The 17,476-nt window shown below is 46.3% G+C and overlaps 1 protein-coding gene across 2 annotated transcripts; it reads right to left on the bottom strand.

The window, feature by feature from the left end:
• Positions 1-611: 611 nt before the first annotated feature.
• On the bottom strand, positions 612-14,604 carry zgc:113425 (uncharacterized protein LOC541425 homolog). 2 transcript variants are annotated; one of them, XM_041990325.1, is made up of 6 exons: positions 14,147-14,604; positions 14,001-14,060; positions 12,892-13,020; positions 3,073-3,219; positions 1,406-1,463; positions 612-909 (listed from the first exon to the last, which is right to left on the bottom strand). In XM_041990325.1, exons 1-6 carry the CDS (start codon positions 14,309-14,311, stop codon positions 800-802), a joined length of 669 nt encoding a protein of 222 aa, XP_041846259.1. In that variant the 5' UTR covers positions 14,312-14,604; the 3' UTR covers positions 612-799. The 2 variants fall into 2 exon arrangements, with proteins under 2 accessions (XP_041846259.1, XP_041846260.1); XM_041990326.1 differs by having other exon boundaries at positions 612-906.
• Between the last annotated feature and the right edge of the window lie 2,872 nt (positions 14,605-17,476).

Below are 17,476 nucleotides of genomic sequence, written 5' to 3'. Positions count from 1 at the left end.
ACAAGATGGTTCAAAGTGCTTTACATAAAACATTAAAAGCATCACAGCTGGGAGCAGGAAGCATGAACAAGTTCATTAAATAAACTAAAAAAAAAGAAAAACAGGAAGAAAAAAGCTAAAATAAAATAGATAAAATAGAAATAAAGTTCCAGTGTGGGGAATTAACATCCGTTCTGATAAAAGGCAGCAAACAGAAAAGTTTTAACTCTGATGTAAAACTGCTGAGTCAGCAGACCTGCAGGTTTCTGGGAGTTTGTTCCACATGCGAGGAGCATAAAGCTGAACGCTGCCTCTCCACGTTTAGTTCGGACTCTGGGAACAGAAAGTAGACCTGATCCTGGTCTGAAGGGAGGAAGAACAAATAATCAACTTCACAAAAAAACATGTCCAAACAAGCCAACTTCCCCCAGGACCTCGCCACGTCCTGGAGCGTCTGGAGGACGAGGGACAGAGACGATGGACTCCCTGGGAGGACGAGGGACAGAGACGATGGACTCGCTGAGGACGAGGGACAGAGACGATGGACTCGCTGGGAGGACGAAGGACAGAGACGATGGACTCGCTGAGGATGAGGGACAGAGACGATGGACTCGCTGGGAGGACGAGGGACAGAGACGATGGACTCGCTGGGAGGACGAGGGACAGAGACGATGGACTCACTGGGAGGACGAGGACAAAGAAACGATGGACGTGGTAAATCTTTAAAGGTGGTTTTCAGGACCTCACTGCTTCAGTTTGATGATCCAGCTGTTTCCAGACTGAACGACAGACGAGACCTGAAGGAGTTCTGGTTGTCTCATCAGCTCAGCCTGGCGTAAGGAGGCAGCCTGGAGGGGTCCTCCTCTTCCTCAGTTGTGCTTCCGATGACTGACGGAGCCAGAGAGAGGAACAGCTCACCATCGCCTCCTGCTGGACACACAGGAGAACAACAACAGACCAGCTGCAGCATGAAAACAGAGCATGGAACACCATAAATCAGTCACATTAATCCTCCTGCCCCGTATCAGGTCTTCTTCTGTGGTGTATGAGTATTTATGTGTTTTCCTCCTGGCTGGATAGCAAAGTGTGACATATAAAACGTTTTTTTTTTTTTTTAAATGGATAAGGACGGATTTATTATGGAGATCCAGAAGGAAGTCCTGTCAATAACCTCTTAATACCTGGATTTATTTACAATTACAGAAAAACTTATATAATATATATTACACGTGTCATATGATGCACTGCTGGTCTGTTGTGGCCAGAAAAATCTTTAATCAGCCTCTCAGACAAACATAAACCAGCATGGCTGCTGCGTAGAGGACAGAACCAACCAATCAGACGTCACCATTCAGGATGCAGCAGCCTACCACTTAAGGCCTACAGCACAACACTGACCTACAACGACGTGTGATTCACTTCTTACCTTGCAGACTGCACACCATCTCAATGTCCCCAGGATCACTGTGAGGAAGCAGAGTCTCCTGCAACACAGCAGAAATCTGACAATGACATCTTGTAACTGGGACTTATTTTAGAGCAGGTCTGGTGGTATGGACTAAAATATCATCAGTGATGCTACAGCTGACTGATGGCAGTTAACTTAGATACTAAACGTCTGGGACAGCTTGCCAACACGGATTCATCCTGAACATCTCTGCAGCACATGCAGCAGAAGAGCATCAACTTAGTGGAATATAGTCTTGTCCTCCTGAGTTTCTGTTGGTTTGGGCTGGACGATTAACGGAATTTTAATCTCAGTGACGGTCTGGGTTTCAACGATCATAAAAATAAAATGATCTTATTATTTGCTCCTTTTCAGTTTACTCTCGTACTGTTTTCAGCTCCAAATCGAGCCACCGCAGACTCCTCCCACCACCCATAGCGCTCTGCTACAGACTCCTCCCACCGCCCGCTGTGCTCTGCTACAGACTCCTCCCACCGCCCGCTGTGCTCTGCTACAGACTCCTCCCACCGCCCGCTGTGCTCTGCTACAGACTCCTCCTACCGCCCGCTGTGCTCTGCTACAGACTCCTCCCACCGCCTGCTGTGACTCCTCCCACCGCCTGCTGTGCTCTGCTACAGACTCCTCCCACTGCCCGCTGTGCTCTGCTACAGACTCCTCCCACCGCCCGCTGTGCTCTGCTACAGACTCCTCCCACCGGCTGCTGTGCTCTGCTACAGACACCTCCCACCGCCCATAGCGCTCTGCTACAGACTCCTCCCACTGCCCGCTGTTCTCTGCTCCAGGTCCTCCTGCTCCAGGTCCTCCTAAAGTCTATGATAAGCTCCTTGGTCTTAGATATTTTAATTAGCATAAGGAGCAGGTTGTTCTCTGCACCACCCAACCAGCTGCTCCACCTCAGCCCTGTATGTGGACTCATCCCCCCCAGAGATGAGCCCCACAACTGTGGTGTCGTTGGCGAATTTGAGGATGGTGTTATTGGTGTGCAGAGGTGCAGTCAGATGTGTGGCGGGTATAGAGCATCAGCACGCAACCCTGAGGAGCCGGTGCTGATGGCTGCAGATGGATCCCACTATAACCGTCTGACTGTAGTTTGATAAGAAGTTGGTGATCCACATGCAGCTGGAATGTGGAGTCCCAGTAGGTGGGTGGATGGATGGATGGGCGGATGGATGGATGAATGATGGGTGATGGGTGGATGATGGATGGGTGAATGATGGATGGATGGATGATGGATGGTGGATGTCAGCCATCACTTACTTTAACCAGTCAATTCTAGAACAGGAGTTGCAGTTGGAACTGACTGATCTCCAGTGTGACACCGTTTTAAAGGACAAGTTCAACTCTGTCAAACTTTCATGCTTTATTCAGCACAGCCAAATTTCCAAACATATAGAAGATGGCACAGAGGATGCTGGTGTTATCTGGCTCTACGTATGTGTAGAGATTTTTTGAGTGATGAACACCAAGAAAGCACCCCACAGATCCCCGCTGAGTGATGAACACCTCAGATCTGTTCTGAGAATCACCACGACAAAACTAACACCAGACTTTGATGCACTGGCAAAAAAAGGTGATGAAAAACACTAAAATCTATAATTAATCTATAGTGACGTCTAAGTCCATACCAGTCCAATTCTGGCGTCATGGAAACCACAGCAGAGGAGACTCCTGCATCCCATTAAGGCGATGAGAGAGGAGACAGCTAAGCTAACGGTGCAGCTCAGGAGGATGGCGGCGTTGACTCCCTTCACCATCCAGTGAATGACAAACATCTGGAGAGACAGAGAAAGAGAAAGTCCAGGTTTTTCCCATCAGAGCAGCTAGTAAAACACACTAAATACATACTTTCATTTACAAAGTGGAACTTCTTTAAAATAACCCATGAAGACCCTCAGAAATGGCAGCTGCTTGTTTTTAATTTAAAACATTCATGACTTTCATTACAGCAAATTCTTCTCCACACTGGTGTAAGTGGTACGTGTAACAGAAAGAGTCCTGTTCTACAACCTCCACTTAAAAAAAAGTCAATAAAACCAGAATCCCATCAACTCATGATTTATTCCCAGTAGAAGATCAACATCACATCAGATGAAACGGAGACGTTCCACCATGAGATGAAAATATGAGCTGATAGTGAATCTGATAGAAAAAGTTGGAACAGGAGCAACAAAAGGCTGGAAAAGTACCTGGTACAAACCAGAAACACCTGGAGGAGCATTGGACAACTAACCAGGTTACCTGGCAACAGGTCAGTAACATGACTGGGTATAAAAGGAGCATTTCAGAGAGGCAGAGTCTCTCAGATGGAAAGATGGACAGAGCTTCACCAATCTGAGACACACTGGATCTAAAACTGTGGAACAATTTCAGAAAAATGTTCCTCAGACTGAAGATCCTCCATCTGAAGTGTAGAATATCATCAGAAGATTCAGAGAATCAGGAGGAATCTCTGTGTGCTGGGGGACAAGGCTGGTTCCTGGTGATCTTCTGCATTAAAAGCAGACATGATTTTCTACTGGAAACCACTGCATGGACTCAGGAAGACTTCCAGAAACCACTGTCTGTGAACACAGTTCACCCTGAAACCCACAAATGCAGGTTAAAGCTCCATCATGCAGAGAAGAAGTCAGATGTGAACAGGATCCAGAACCAGCTTCTTCTGTCTTCTCTGGACCAAAGCTCATTTAAAATGGTCTGAGGCAAAGTGGAAACCTGGATGAAGATGTGAACTAGTTTGTGGAAAGCATGGACGGCGTGTCCTGCAGACTAAAGAGGAGAGGGAGCATCCAGCTTGTTATCAGTGGACAGGTGAAAAGCTGCATCTCTGATGGGATGGGGCTGCATTAGTGCCTATGGCGTGGGCAGCTTCCACATCTGTGAAGCTCCATCACTGCTGAAGAGTACATGGAGGTTTTAGAGCAACATCTGCTCCCATCCAGACAACGTCTCTTTCAGGGAAGACCTTGCAGATTTCAGCAAGACGATGCTGAACCACATCCTGCATCCATCACAGCAGCATGGCTTCACAGGAGAAGAGTCCGGCTGCTGAACTGGCCTGCCTGCAGTCCAGACCTTTCACCAGTACACAACATCTGGAGCAGCATGGAAGCAGAAATCCAGCAACCAAGGTCCAGGACTGTAGAGCAGCTAGAATCCTGCATCAGACCAGAATGGGACAACATTCCTCTCCTAAAACTCCAGCAACTGGTCTCCTCACTTCCCAGACGTTTCCAGACATGTTAGAAGAAGAGATGCTACACCATGCTGAACATCACCCTGGAACTACTTTTTACACCATGCTGAACATCACCCAACACCACCCTGGAACTACTTTTTACACCATGCCGAACATCACCCTGGAACTACTTTTTACACCATGCCGAACATCACCCTGGAACTACTTTTTACACTGTGCCGAACATCACCCTGGAACTACTTTTTACACTGTGCCGAACATCACCCTGGAACTACTTTTTACACCATGTTGAACATCACCCTGGAACTACTTTTTACACCATGTTGAACATCACCCTGGAACTACTTTTTACACCATGCTGAATATCACCCAACACCACCCTGGAACTACTTTTTACACCGTGCCGAACATCACCCTGGAACTACTTTTTACACCATGTTGAACATCACCCTGGAACTACTTTTTACACCCTGGAACTACTTTTTACACCATGCTGAACATCACCCTGGAACTACTTTTTACACCGTGCCAAACATCACGCTGTAACTACTTTTTACACCGTGCCGAACATCACCCTGGAACTACTTTTTACACCATGCTGAACACCACCCTGGAACTACTTTTTACACCATGCCGAACATGACCCTGGAACTACTTTATACACCATGCTGAACACCACCCTGGAACTACTTTTTACACCATGCTGAACACCACCCTGGAACTACTTTTTACACCATGCTGAACATCACCCTGGAACTACTTTTTACACCATGCAGAACACCACCCTGGAACTACTTTTTACACCATGCTGAACATCACCCTGGAACTACTTTTTACACCATGCTGAACATCACCCAACACCACCCTGGAACTACTTTTTACACCATGCCGAACATCACCCTGGAACTACTTTTTACACCATGCCGAACATCACCCTGGAACTACTTTTTACACTGTGCCGAACATCACCCTGGAACTACTTTTTACACCGTGCCGAACATCACCCTGGAACTACTTTTTACACCATGTTGAACATCACCCTGGAACTACTTTTTACACCATGCTGAATATCACCCAACACCACCCTGGAACTACTTTTTACACCGTGCCGAACATCACCCTGGAACTACTTTTTACACCATGTTGAACATCACCCTGGAACTACTTTTTACACCGTGCCGAACATCACCCTGGAACTACTTTTTACACCATGTTGAACATCACCCTGGAACTACTTTTTACACCCTGGAACTACTTTTTACACCATGTTGAACACCACCCTGGAACTACTTTTTACACCATGCTGAACATCACCCTGGAACTACTTTTTACACCGTGCCAAACATCACGCAGTAACTACTTTTTACACCGTGCCGAACATCACCCTGGAACTACTTTTTACACCATGCTGAACACCACCCTGGAACTACTTTTTACACCATGTTGAACATCACCCTGGAACTACTTTTTACACCCTGGAACTACTTTTTACACCATGTTGAACACCACCCTGGAACTAATTTTTACACCATGTTGAACATCACCCTGGAACTACTTTTTACACCATGCTGAACACCACCCTGGAACTACTTTTTACACCATGCAGAACACCACCCTGGAACTACTTTTTACACCATGTTGAACACCACCCTGAAACTACTTTTTACACCATGCTGAACATCACCCTGGAACTACTTTTTACACCGTGCCGAACATCACGCTGTAACTACTTTTTACACCGTGCCGAACATCACCCTGGAACTACTTTTTACACCATGCCGAACACCACCCTGGAACTACTTTTTACACCATGCTGAACATCACCCTGGAACTACTTTTTACACCATGCCGAACACCACGCTGGAACTACTTTTTACACCATGCTGAACACCACCCTGGAACTACTTTTTACACCATGCTGAACATCACCCTGGAACTACTTTTTACACCATTCTGAACATCACCCTGGAACTACTTTTTACACCATGCTGAACACCACCCTGGAACTACTTTTTGCACCATGCTGAACATCACCCTGGAACTACTTTTTACACCATGCCGAACATCACCCTGGAACTACTTTTTACACCCTGGAACTACTTTTTACACCATGCTGAACATCACCCAACACCACCCTGGAACTACTTTTTACACCATGCCGAACATCACCCTGGAACTACTTTTTACACCATGCCGAACATCACCCTGGAACTACTTTTTACACTGTGCCGAACATCACCCTGGAACTACTTTTTACACCGTGCCGAACATCACCCTGGAACTACTTTTTACACCATGTTGAACATCACCCTGGAACTACTTTTTACACCATGCTGAATATCACCCAACACCACCCTGGAACTACTTTTTACACCGTGCCGAACATCACCCTGGAACTACTTTTTACACCATGTTGAACATCACCCTGGAACTACTTTTTACACCGTGCCGAACATCACCCTGGAACTACTTTTTACACCATGTTGAACATCACCCTGGAACTACTTTTTACACCCTGGAACTACTTTTTACACCATGTTGAACACCACCCTGGAACTACTTTTTACACCATGCTGAACATCACCCTGGAACTACTTTTTACACCGTGCCAAACATCACGCAGTAACTACTTTTTACACCGTGCCGAACATCACCCTGGAACTACTTTTTACACCATGCTGAACACCACCCTGGAACTACTTTTTACACCATGTTGAACATCACCCTGGAACTACTTTTTACACCCTGGAACTACTTTTTACACCATGTTGAACACCACCCTGGAACTAATTTTTACACCATGTTGAACATCACCCTGGAACTACTTTTTACACCATGCTGAACACCACCCTGGAACTACTTTTTACACCATGCAGAACACCACCCTGGAACTACTTTTTACACCATGTTGAACACCACCCTGAAACTACTTTTTACACCATGCTGAACATCACCCTGGAACTACTTTTTACACCGTGCCGAACATCACGCTGTAACTACTTTTTACACCGTGCCGAACATCACCCTGGAACTACTTTTTACACCATGCCGAACACCACCCTGGAACTACTTTTTACACCATGCTGAACATCACCCTGGAACTACTTTTTACACCATGCCGAACACCACGCTGGAACTACTTTTTACACCATGCTGAACACCACCCTGGAACTACTTTTTACACCATGCTGAACATCACCCTGGAACTACTTTTTACACCATTCTGAACATCACCCTGGAACTACTTTTTACACCATGCTGAACACCACCCTGGAACTACTTTTTGCACCATGCTGAACATCACCCTGGAACTACTTTTTACACCATGCCGAACATCACCCTGGAACTACTTTTTACACCCTGGAACTACTTTTTACACCATGCTGAACATCACCCTGGAACTACTTTTTACACCATGCTAAACATCACCCTGTAACTACTTTTTACACCGTGCCGAACATCACCCTGGAACTACTTTTTACACCATGCCGAACATCACCCTGGAACTACTTTTTACACCATGCTGAACATCACCCAACACCACCCTGGAACTACTTTTTACACCATGCCGAACATCACCCTGGAACTACTTTTTACACCATGCCGAACATCACCCTGGAACTACTTTTTACACTGTGCCGAACATCACCCTGGAACTACTTTTTACACTGTGCCGAACATCACCGTGGAACTACTTTTTACACCATGTTGAACATCACCCTGGAACTACTTTTTACACCATGTTGAACATCACCCTGGAACTACTTTTTACACCATGCTGAATATCACCCAACACCACCCTGGAACTACTTTTTACACCGTGCCGAACATCACCCTGGAACTACTTTTTACACCATGTTGAACATCACCCTGGAACTACTTTTTACACCCTGGAACTACTTTTTACACCATGCTGAACATCACCCTGGAACTACTTTTTACACCGTGCCAAACATCACGCTGTAACTACTTTTTACACCGTGCCGAACATCACCCTGGAACTACTTTTTACACCATGCTGAACACCACCCTGGAACTACTTTTTACACCATGCCGAACATGACCCTGGAACTACTTTATACACCATGCTGAACACCACCCTGGAACTACTTTTTACACCATGCTGAACACCACCCTGGAACTACTTTTTACACCATGCTGAACATCACCCTGGAACTACTTTTTACACCATGCAGAACACCACCCTGGAACTACTTTTTACACCATGCTGAACATCACCCTGGAACTACTTTTTACACCATGCTGAACATCACCCAACACCACCCTGGAACTACTTTTTACACCATGCCGAACATCACCCTGGAACTACTTTTTACACCATGCCGAACATCACCCTGGAACTACTTTTTACACTGTGCCGAACATCACCCTGGAACTACTTTTTACACCGTGCCGAACATCACCCTGGAACTACTTTTTACACCATGTTGAACATCACCCTGGAACTACTTTTTACACCATGCTGAATATCACCCAACACCACCCTGGAACTACTTTTTACACCATGCCGAACATCACCCTGGAACTACTTTTTACACCATGTTGAACATCACCCTGGAACTACTTTTTACACCGTGCCGAACATCACCCTGGAACTACTTTTTACACCATGTTGAACATCACCCTGGAACTACTTTTTACACCCTGGAACTACTTTTTACACCATGTTGAACACCACCCTGGAACTACTTTTTACACCATGCTGAACATCACCCTGGAACTACTTTTTACACCGTGCCAAACATCACGCAGTAACTACTTTTTACACCGTGCCGAACATCACCCTGGAACTACTTTTTACACCATGCTGAACACCACCCTGGAACTACTTTTTACACCATGTTGAACATCACCCTGGAACTACTTTTTACACCCTGGAACTACTTTTTACACCATGTTGAACACCACCCTGGAACTAATTTTTACACCATGTTGAACATCACCCTGGAACTACTTTTTACACCATGCTGAACACCACCCTGGAACTACTTTTTACACCATGCAGAACACCACCCTGGAACTACTTTTTACACCATGTTGAACACCACCCTGAAACTACTTTTTACACCATGCTGAACATCACCCTGGAACTACTTTTTACACCGTGCCGAACATCACGCTGTAACTACTTTTTACACCGTGCCGAACATCACCCTGGAACTACTTTTTACACCATGCCGAACACCACCCTGGAACTACTTTTTACACCATGCTGAACATCACCCTGGAACTACTTTTTACACCATGCCGAACACCACCCTGGAACTACTTTTTACACCATGCTGAACACCACCCTGGAACTACTTTTTACACCATGCTGAACATCACCCTGGAACTACTTTTTACACCATTCTGAACATCACCCTGGAACCACTTTTTACACCATGCTGAACACCACCCTGGAACTACTTTTTGCACCATGCTGAACATCACCCTGGAACTACTTTTTACACCATGCCGAACATCACCCTGGAACTACTTTTTACACCCTGGAACTACTTTTTACACCATGCTGAACATCACCCTGGAACTACTTTTTACACCATGCTAAACATCACCCTGTAACTACTTTTTACACCGTGCCGAACATCACCCTGGAACTACTTTTTACACCATGCCGAACATCACCCTGGAACTACTTTTTACACCATGCTGAACATCACCCAACACCACCCTGGAACTACTTTTTACACCATGCTGAACATCACCCAACACCACCCTGGAACTACTTTTTACACCGTGTTGAACACCACCCTGGAACTACTTTTTACACCGTGTTGAACATCACCCTGGAACTACTTTTTACACCGTGTTGAACATCACCCTGGAACTACTTTTTACACCGTGTTGAACACCACCCTGGAACTACTTTTTACACCGTGTTGAACATCACCCTGGAACTACTTTTTACACCGTGTTGAACACCACCCTGGAACTACTTTTTACACAGTGTTGAACATCACCCTGGAACTACTTTTTACACCGTGTTGAACACCACCCTGGAACTACTTTTTACACCGTGTTGAACATCACCCTGGAACTACTTTTTACACCGTGTTGAACACCACCCTGGAACTACTTTTTACACCGTGTTGAACATCACCCTGGAACTACTTTTTACACCGTGTTGAACACCACCCTGGAACTACTTTTTACACCGTGTTGAACATCACCCTGGAACTACTTTTTACACCGTGTTGAACATCACCCTGGAACTACTTTTTACACCGTGTTGAACATCACCCACCACTACTGTTCCTCATCTACCTCCTCCCCCTCGGTTATATTTTTAGAAAACACCACATACATTTTCATTGCTATGCCGATGACACCCAGCTCTACCTCTCCACCAAGCCGAACTCTACTCTCCCACCATTGTCTGGTCCTGGTTCACCTCAAACTTTCTTAACATCATTTCTGTTTTACTGCTGCTTAATTTAACAGGTTCCAAATCCACTCTCTCCAAATCTGACAGTTTCTCCATTCCCATTGATGATTCTTCCGTTTCCCCCTCCCTTCAGGTAAAGAGTCTGGGTGTCATCCTTGACAGCACTCTGTCTTTCACATCGCATATCAATAATATAACCCGATCAGCATATTTTCACCTTCGTAATATCAACCGCCTCCGCCCCTCCCTCACCCCTCACACCGCCACCATACTCGTTCACAGTCTTGCCACCTCCCGTCTCGACTACTGTAACTCCCTTCTGTTCGGTCTTCCTCAAAAACACTTCATAGACTTCAACTGGTTCAGAATGCAGCAGCCCGGGTCATCACAAGGACCGCCTCCACCCATCACATCACCCCTGTTCTGCAGCAACTCCACCGACTCCCCGTCACCTACCGCATCCACTACAAAATCCTGCTGTTGACTTACAAGGCCATCCATCACCTCGCTCCTCCCTACCTTTCTGATCTCTTCCATGTCTCCATACCAGTCCGTTCCCTCAGATCCTCCTCCTCCATCCACCTCATCGTCCCCCCGCCCGCCTTGTTACCATGGGAGCAGAGCTTTCAGCTGCTCTGCTCCTCATCTCTGGAACTCCCTCCCCCCAGACCTCCGTAACTCTGATTCTATACAACTGTTCAAATCCAAACTCAAAACACATCTGTTTAAACTGGCATCCTCACTGTAATATTTCACACTGCTTTTATTATTTTTTATGTATCCGTTAATTTATGAATGTATTTATTGATTTGTTTTACTCTTGTGTTTTATCCTGTAAGGTGACCTTGAGTGTCAAGAAAGGCGCCAACAAATAAAATGTATTATTATTATTATGATTATTATTATTATTATCATCATCATCATCACCACCCTGGAACTACTTTTTCCAGACGTGCTGCTGCGTCAGATTCAGCTCATTCTATACATCGTCCCCACTCTTTTGCAGTTGTGGATAAAACATCTGGGCCTTTGGATTTTCTTCCTTCACCTAGTGTGACTCTTTGGGACGGCCTCCAAACCAGAGAAGAAAATGCTGTTGTTGCAAAGTCAGTAGCTGCGTCTATAAAAAGAAATATTTCTTCTGTCTGATTTAAATGGACCTGATCAAAGATTCCAGCGACAGGTTGACAACCTTTCCCATCGAGGCCGACAGGATCAGCTGAGCTGTTTAAATGTCACATTTTTACTGTGCCTGGATTAAAATTCCTCCATGTAAACGCAGCCACTGTTGAGTAAACTATCTACACACGTCCAGCCTCCTGTCATACCGAGCAGTGTCTACATCTGCTAAAACAAAGCTGACCTGCGGCCTGGATAAACCCGACTTCTTACTCTATGCCGGGGTAGGAAAGTTTGGGAAGTTTCTCTAATTCACAGCTGATTGAAATGAATGAGTCACTGAGCAGAACTTGACCAGCGGTTGGATCCACTTCATTTGAATCAGATGTGTTGGGGCAGGAAACATCTAAAACTTGCAGGACCGCAGCCCTCTAGCATCTATACCCTGTAGATGGAAAAAATGGATCATCCTGCAGAGTTTTTGCTACAGACATGTTTCCACTCAAACTGCTGCACTGTGTCTATGAAAACTGATCATTCTGTGTCTGGTTGGACCTGCAGGAGTCGCCCTTCAGTTTACACGTCTGGTTTCTGAATATCCACCAGTGAGAGGAAGTCCCGGCTGACCTGCCCACTCAGGGCAGGAGTTTACTGAGCTGGAGGAGAGATGATGCTGAGCAGGTTTCCGTGCCTCCTGACAGAACCAAGCTTTGTGCTTACCACTTGAGAACTTTGGTGCTGGACGATGTGCTGGTCCTCCTCCCCGTAGGTGAGGGTCAGACTGGAGTAACTGGCGATGACGACTGCAGCTGCGCAGGAAAGGCCTGCAGCCACCACCATCAACCTCATCTGAGAAGACAAACACAAGATCAGCAGCTACAGTCATGTGGAAAACAGACTGAATGCTCCTTTAATCAGCTTAACTCTGCACAGAGAATAAAACTCCAGAATACACCAGAATAAGAGCCCACCCCTGCAAACATGGATAGCTAGAGGATTAAAATGCTCCATTTGTCAATATTTCATCATTAATCTGTTTTATTTCTACAATTTATTGCTTGTAAATTCTGAGGTTAAAAAGAAATGTTCAGGAGCAGTTTTCTGGTTTCCAGACAGAAGTCCAGGTGGAGGTCCTGCAGCCGTTCCATCCGTTTCTCTGAGACATTAACCTGCAGGATTCTGCACACAGCAGAGATTTACCTGGAATTTCCTTTACTTTGCAGTTATGTTGGCATTAAACAACAACTCAAACTTAAGGACCTATAGGAGAGCTGTGTGGCTTGGCAGAATGACGGCGAATCTTTCTCGTTTTAACCACATGATGAGCGCTCATGATGGAGGAACATCTGTCCCTCTACGTGTCCAGGAACGGAACTTCATGAGCCAACGCTCACTGGAGCCTTTATCAAATGACTTCACAGCTTCTTTCAGACTGGCCACATCCAGGCTCCGCCCCATCTGTTGTCATGGAAACGCTTCACCACTTTAAAATGAAGAGGAGAAGGTCTCTGCTGTCTGATGCATCTATTACATCATCTGTTACAGCCAATCCGGAGGTTCACTGGGTTAACCTGGCTCTCTGTGATGCTGCTACCTGTTTACCTGTTTATCATTACTCTACCTTTACCTTATCAAGCGTTTATCTTTCTAACGTTTATTTATTAAAGTGATTCATTACTATCATCATTATTATTTCGTTGGGGTGAATCATTCCGTGGATTATAAATTCAGTTTAGAGCAAAGCTCAATGTTCACGTAGCTTTTTCTGGTTCTTACAAACAGCTGAAAACACGAGAAAAACCTGGTGCAGATGTTAAATTCAGACTCACCAGCACCGAGTTTTTCCTCTGAGAGGCAAAAAGAGCCAGAACCCCCGGACAGGCCAGGACCTGCAAGGAAGGGAAAGCAGCACGAATCACTCCATCTTCTCATCTACAACCATCATCCTCAGCTTGTGTGTGAAGCGCAGCCTCACCAGTCCTCCCCACAGCGGCGTCCTCGTGCTGCTCAGCGGGGTGTCCTTCCGGAAACCCGCGTCTATGACCCCGCAGACGACGCACAGACCGGAGCAGGCCACCTGGAGAACTCCCAGCACCAACAGGTTCCTCCGGTAATAAATAACGTATCCGTATCGGTCCATTTCCAACTTTTATCTTTAAGACAACTTAGATGCGTTTTCAAGTGAGTCTGGACGCGAAGCCCTGCGGGTTTCCTGGACCATGAGGAAGAGTCTCCCACAAAACAAAGTTACTGTTCAACCTGCTGCAGCTGGAGCAGAGACACGGAAATGTATTTATTAACCTGGATGACCAGCTGGGATTTCCTGCCCTGAGTCTGGACTCGCAGGCCCTGAAGCCCCGCCCACCACACCTGCTACAGTCAGAGGTGGGTCTGGTCTGGACAGGTTTTCGTGGGGACAATGAAGGGTCACAAACCAGGTGACCCTTGGTGACCCAGGTGACAAGGTGACATGGAAATGAGGTGTAAATAAATAAATAAATTATGTAGATTTAAGGAAGTAATTAACTGATTATTAAAACTAAAGTGGCCGTCTCATGTAAAAATAAAAGAAATAGAAAGAAAGAAAGAATATTCACCAACAGCTGAGGACGATCCTGCATCGTTTGCTTTTAATAAGCTCAGATTTCTAATTTATTAAGAAGAAAAACTTGGTTTGAACTAAATCGCTTTTATCCGAGTTTCTTCGTCATTATTTAACTTCAGTCGTCTTTTCTGGTGTTTTTATGACTCCTTCTCATCAGATATTATCACCATGGAAACAGCTGGTGAGATGATTCTGTTGGAAACATGGAAAACCTGCTGGACTGCACCCTCGTTTGACAGCAGCAGAGTTCAGACGAGGACCAGAGGCGGGAACACGTCACACCAGCTTGAAAGCCGCTGCATCGGCTCCCCGTGCTTTTCAGGATCGGTTTTAAGCTTCAGTACATCACCTCAGTCCAGAGCCACCTCATGTGATCTGTGACTCGCACAACCAGTTACTTGTGCTGCTCTCCAGGCCTTGAGTGGCCCGAAAGGTTGTACCCGCACCCGGTCACCCTCTGTAAGAGCGTCCATGACCTTCGCCGCTCCATTATGAGATTTCTGCTGTCTGTCGTAAAGCAGAGCTCACCTGTCGTCTGCAGTGGTGGAAGAAGAGTCCGTGTTGTCCTACTCTGCAGTCTCGTGCAGGACTCGCTCCCAGACCTGATGATTCAGTAAAGCCGGACGGATCCTGCCATCCGTGACCCCGGCATTCAGGATCTTGATAAGCGGTTCTACAGAGCTGGTTATCAACTCTGCCAACACAGATAGGGGATAGGATTTTCAGGAAATGTCAGAAATGGAATAAGAAACAAGTTGTTCCATTTTGGGGATGATCCGGATCACCGACTGGATCCAAGATTTTTTTAAAAATTCTTTATCATGGGGAGATGGGGATCATTTTCTATACATTCATCCATCCATTATCTGCTGCTTATCCGGAGTCGGGTCGCGGGGGCAGCTGCCTAAGCAGGGAAACCCAGACTTCTCTCTCCCCGGCCACATTCACCAGCTCATCTGGAGGGATCCCGAGGGGTTCCCAGGCCAGCTGCAAGATGTAGTCCATCCAGCGTGTCCTGGGTCTTCCCCGGGGCCTCTTTCCAGTGGGACATGCCCGGAACACCTCACCAGGGAGGCGTCCAGGAGGCATCCTAACCAGATGCCCGAGCCACCTCATCTGGCTCCTCTCGATGTGGAGGAGCAGCTGCTCTACTCTGATCCCCTCCCGGATCACCGAGCTTCTCACCCTATCTCTAAGGGAGAGCCCGACCACCCTGCGGAGAAAACTCATTTCAGCCGCTTGTATTCGTGATCTCGTTCTTTCGGTCACTACCCACAGCTCGTGACCATAGGTGAGGGTAGGAACATAGATCGACCAGTAAATCGAGAGCTTTGCCTTTTGGCTCAGCTCCATCTTCACCATGACAGACCGATGCAGAGTCCGCATCACTGCAGACGCTGCACCGATCCGCCTGTCAATCTCCCGCTCCATCCTTCCCTCACTCGTGAACAAGACCCCGAGATACGTGAACTCCTCCACGTGGGGCAGGACCCCATTGCAGACCCGGAGAAAGCACTCCACCCTTTTCCGGCTGAGGACCATGGTCTCAGACTTGGAGGTGCTGATTCTCATCCCAGCCGCTTCACACTCAGCTGCGAATCGCTCCAGTGAGAGCTGAAGATCACGTCCCGATGAAGCCAACAGAACCACATCATCTGCAAAGAGCAGAGACCCAATCCTGAGGCCACTAAACCGGATCCCCTCAACACCTCGGCTGTGCCTAGAAATTCTGTCCATAAAAGTTATGAACAGAATCGGTGACAGAGGGCAGCCTTGGCGGAGTCCAACCCGCACTGGAAACGATTCGGATTCATCTTTAGATAATTTTGATCATTATAATAATAAAAAAAAAAAAATAAATACTTTGCTAAGTCCAGGTCCAGCACCGGCAGAGGTCTCAGCCATGTCACCTTCGGGTTGTGCGTGGTCTCTCGTTAGCCAGTCACCCTCTTAAAGCTAATCGGCCAGCTAGCAGCTCTTGTTCCCTTTCAGCTGTAATTAACATCTGTTCTGTCTCTGTACAGACGGTTAAAGCAGTGAAACTTGCTTACTGAATCTTTATTAACCGGAACGTAACAGCCAGCGTTCATAGCTGGTGTTTCCCTCTTTTTCTTCCCCGATAACGGAACAACAATCCGGTTCCCACTCCGGCCCAGGCGGTCTGGAGCTGGTGATTCCTGAGCTAGTACAGGAAAATCTTTTAGTTTTGGGGGAAAAAGCTTGAAACAACTTTGAGTGAAATTAGTAGAGAAAATGTGAATATTAAACTTTTTAAAGTTTTTGTATTTATTCAGATTCAACACTTGCAGGTCCAATAAATATATCTAACACCACTTAGACAGCCAGGTTTAACTTGTTTTTCTCATCAACAGACCCAGTAAAACCAGTTATTTACAATGAGTCTGACACTTTACTGGTCCCCGTTTAACCCACTGTGACAGTTGTAATTGTGGAATGGCCCTTTAAGATTACTTTTAGTCGTCCACTAATGATGACGTCAGCAAGATGCTTCTCGAGAGAGGCGATCGTCTTGCACATGGACATTTCTTTTATTCCCCCCCCCCTCGGTGTGACGGATGTGTTGTGTCGCACTGTTTCATGTAAAATGAGACCGTCGCCGTCCAGCCGGCTTTAAATGGTTGATGAATGTCCTTTTATTAAAGTGCATGTGGAATCTTCAGTCCCAGTGTCGCTGTGAGT

Source organism: Melanotaenia boesemani, chromosome 7 (assembly GCF_017639745.1).
Source record: "Melanotaenia boesemani isolate fMelBoe1 chromosome 7, fMelBoe1.pri, whole genome shotgun sequence".
NCBI lineage: Eukaryota > Metazoa > Chordata > Actinopteri > Atheriniformes > Melanotaeniidae > Melanotaenia > Melanotaenia boesemani.
The sequence above is the reverse complement of the archived record's forward strand: the minus strand, read 5'-3'. Positions and strand labels throughout refer to the sequence as shown.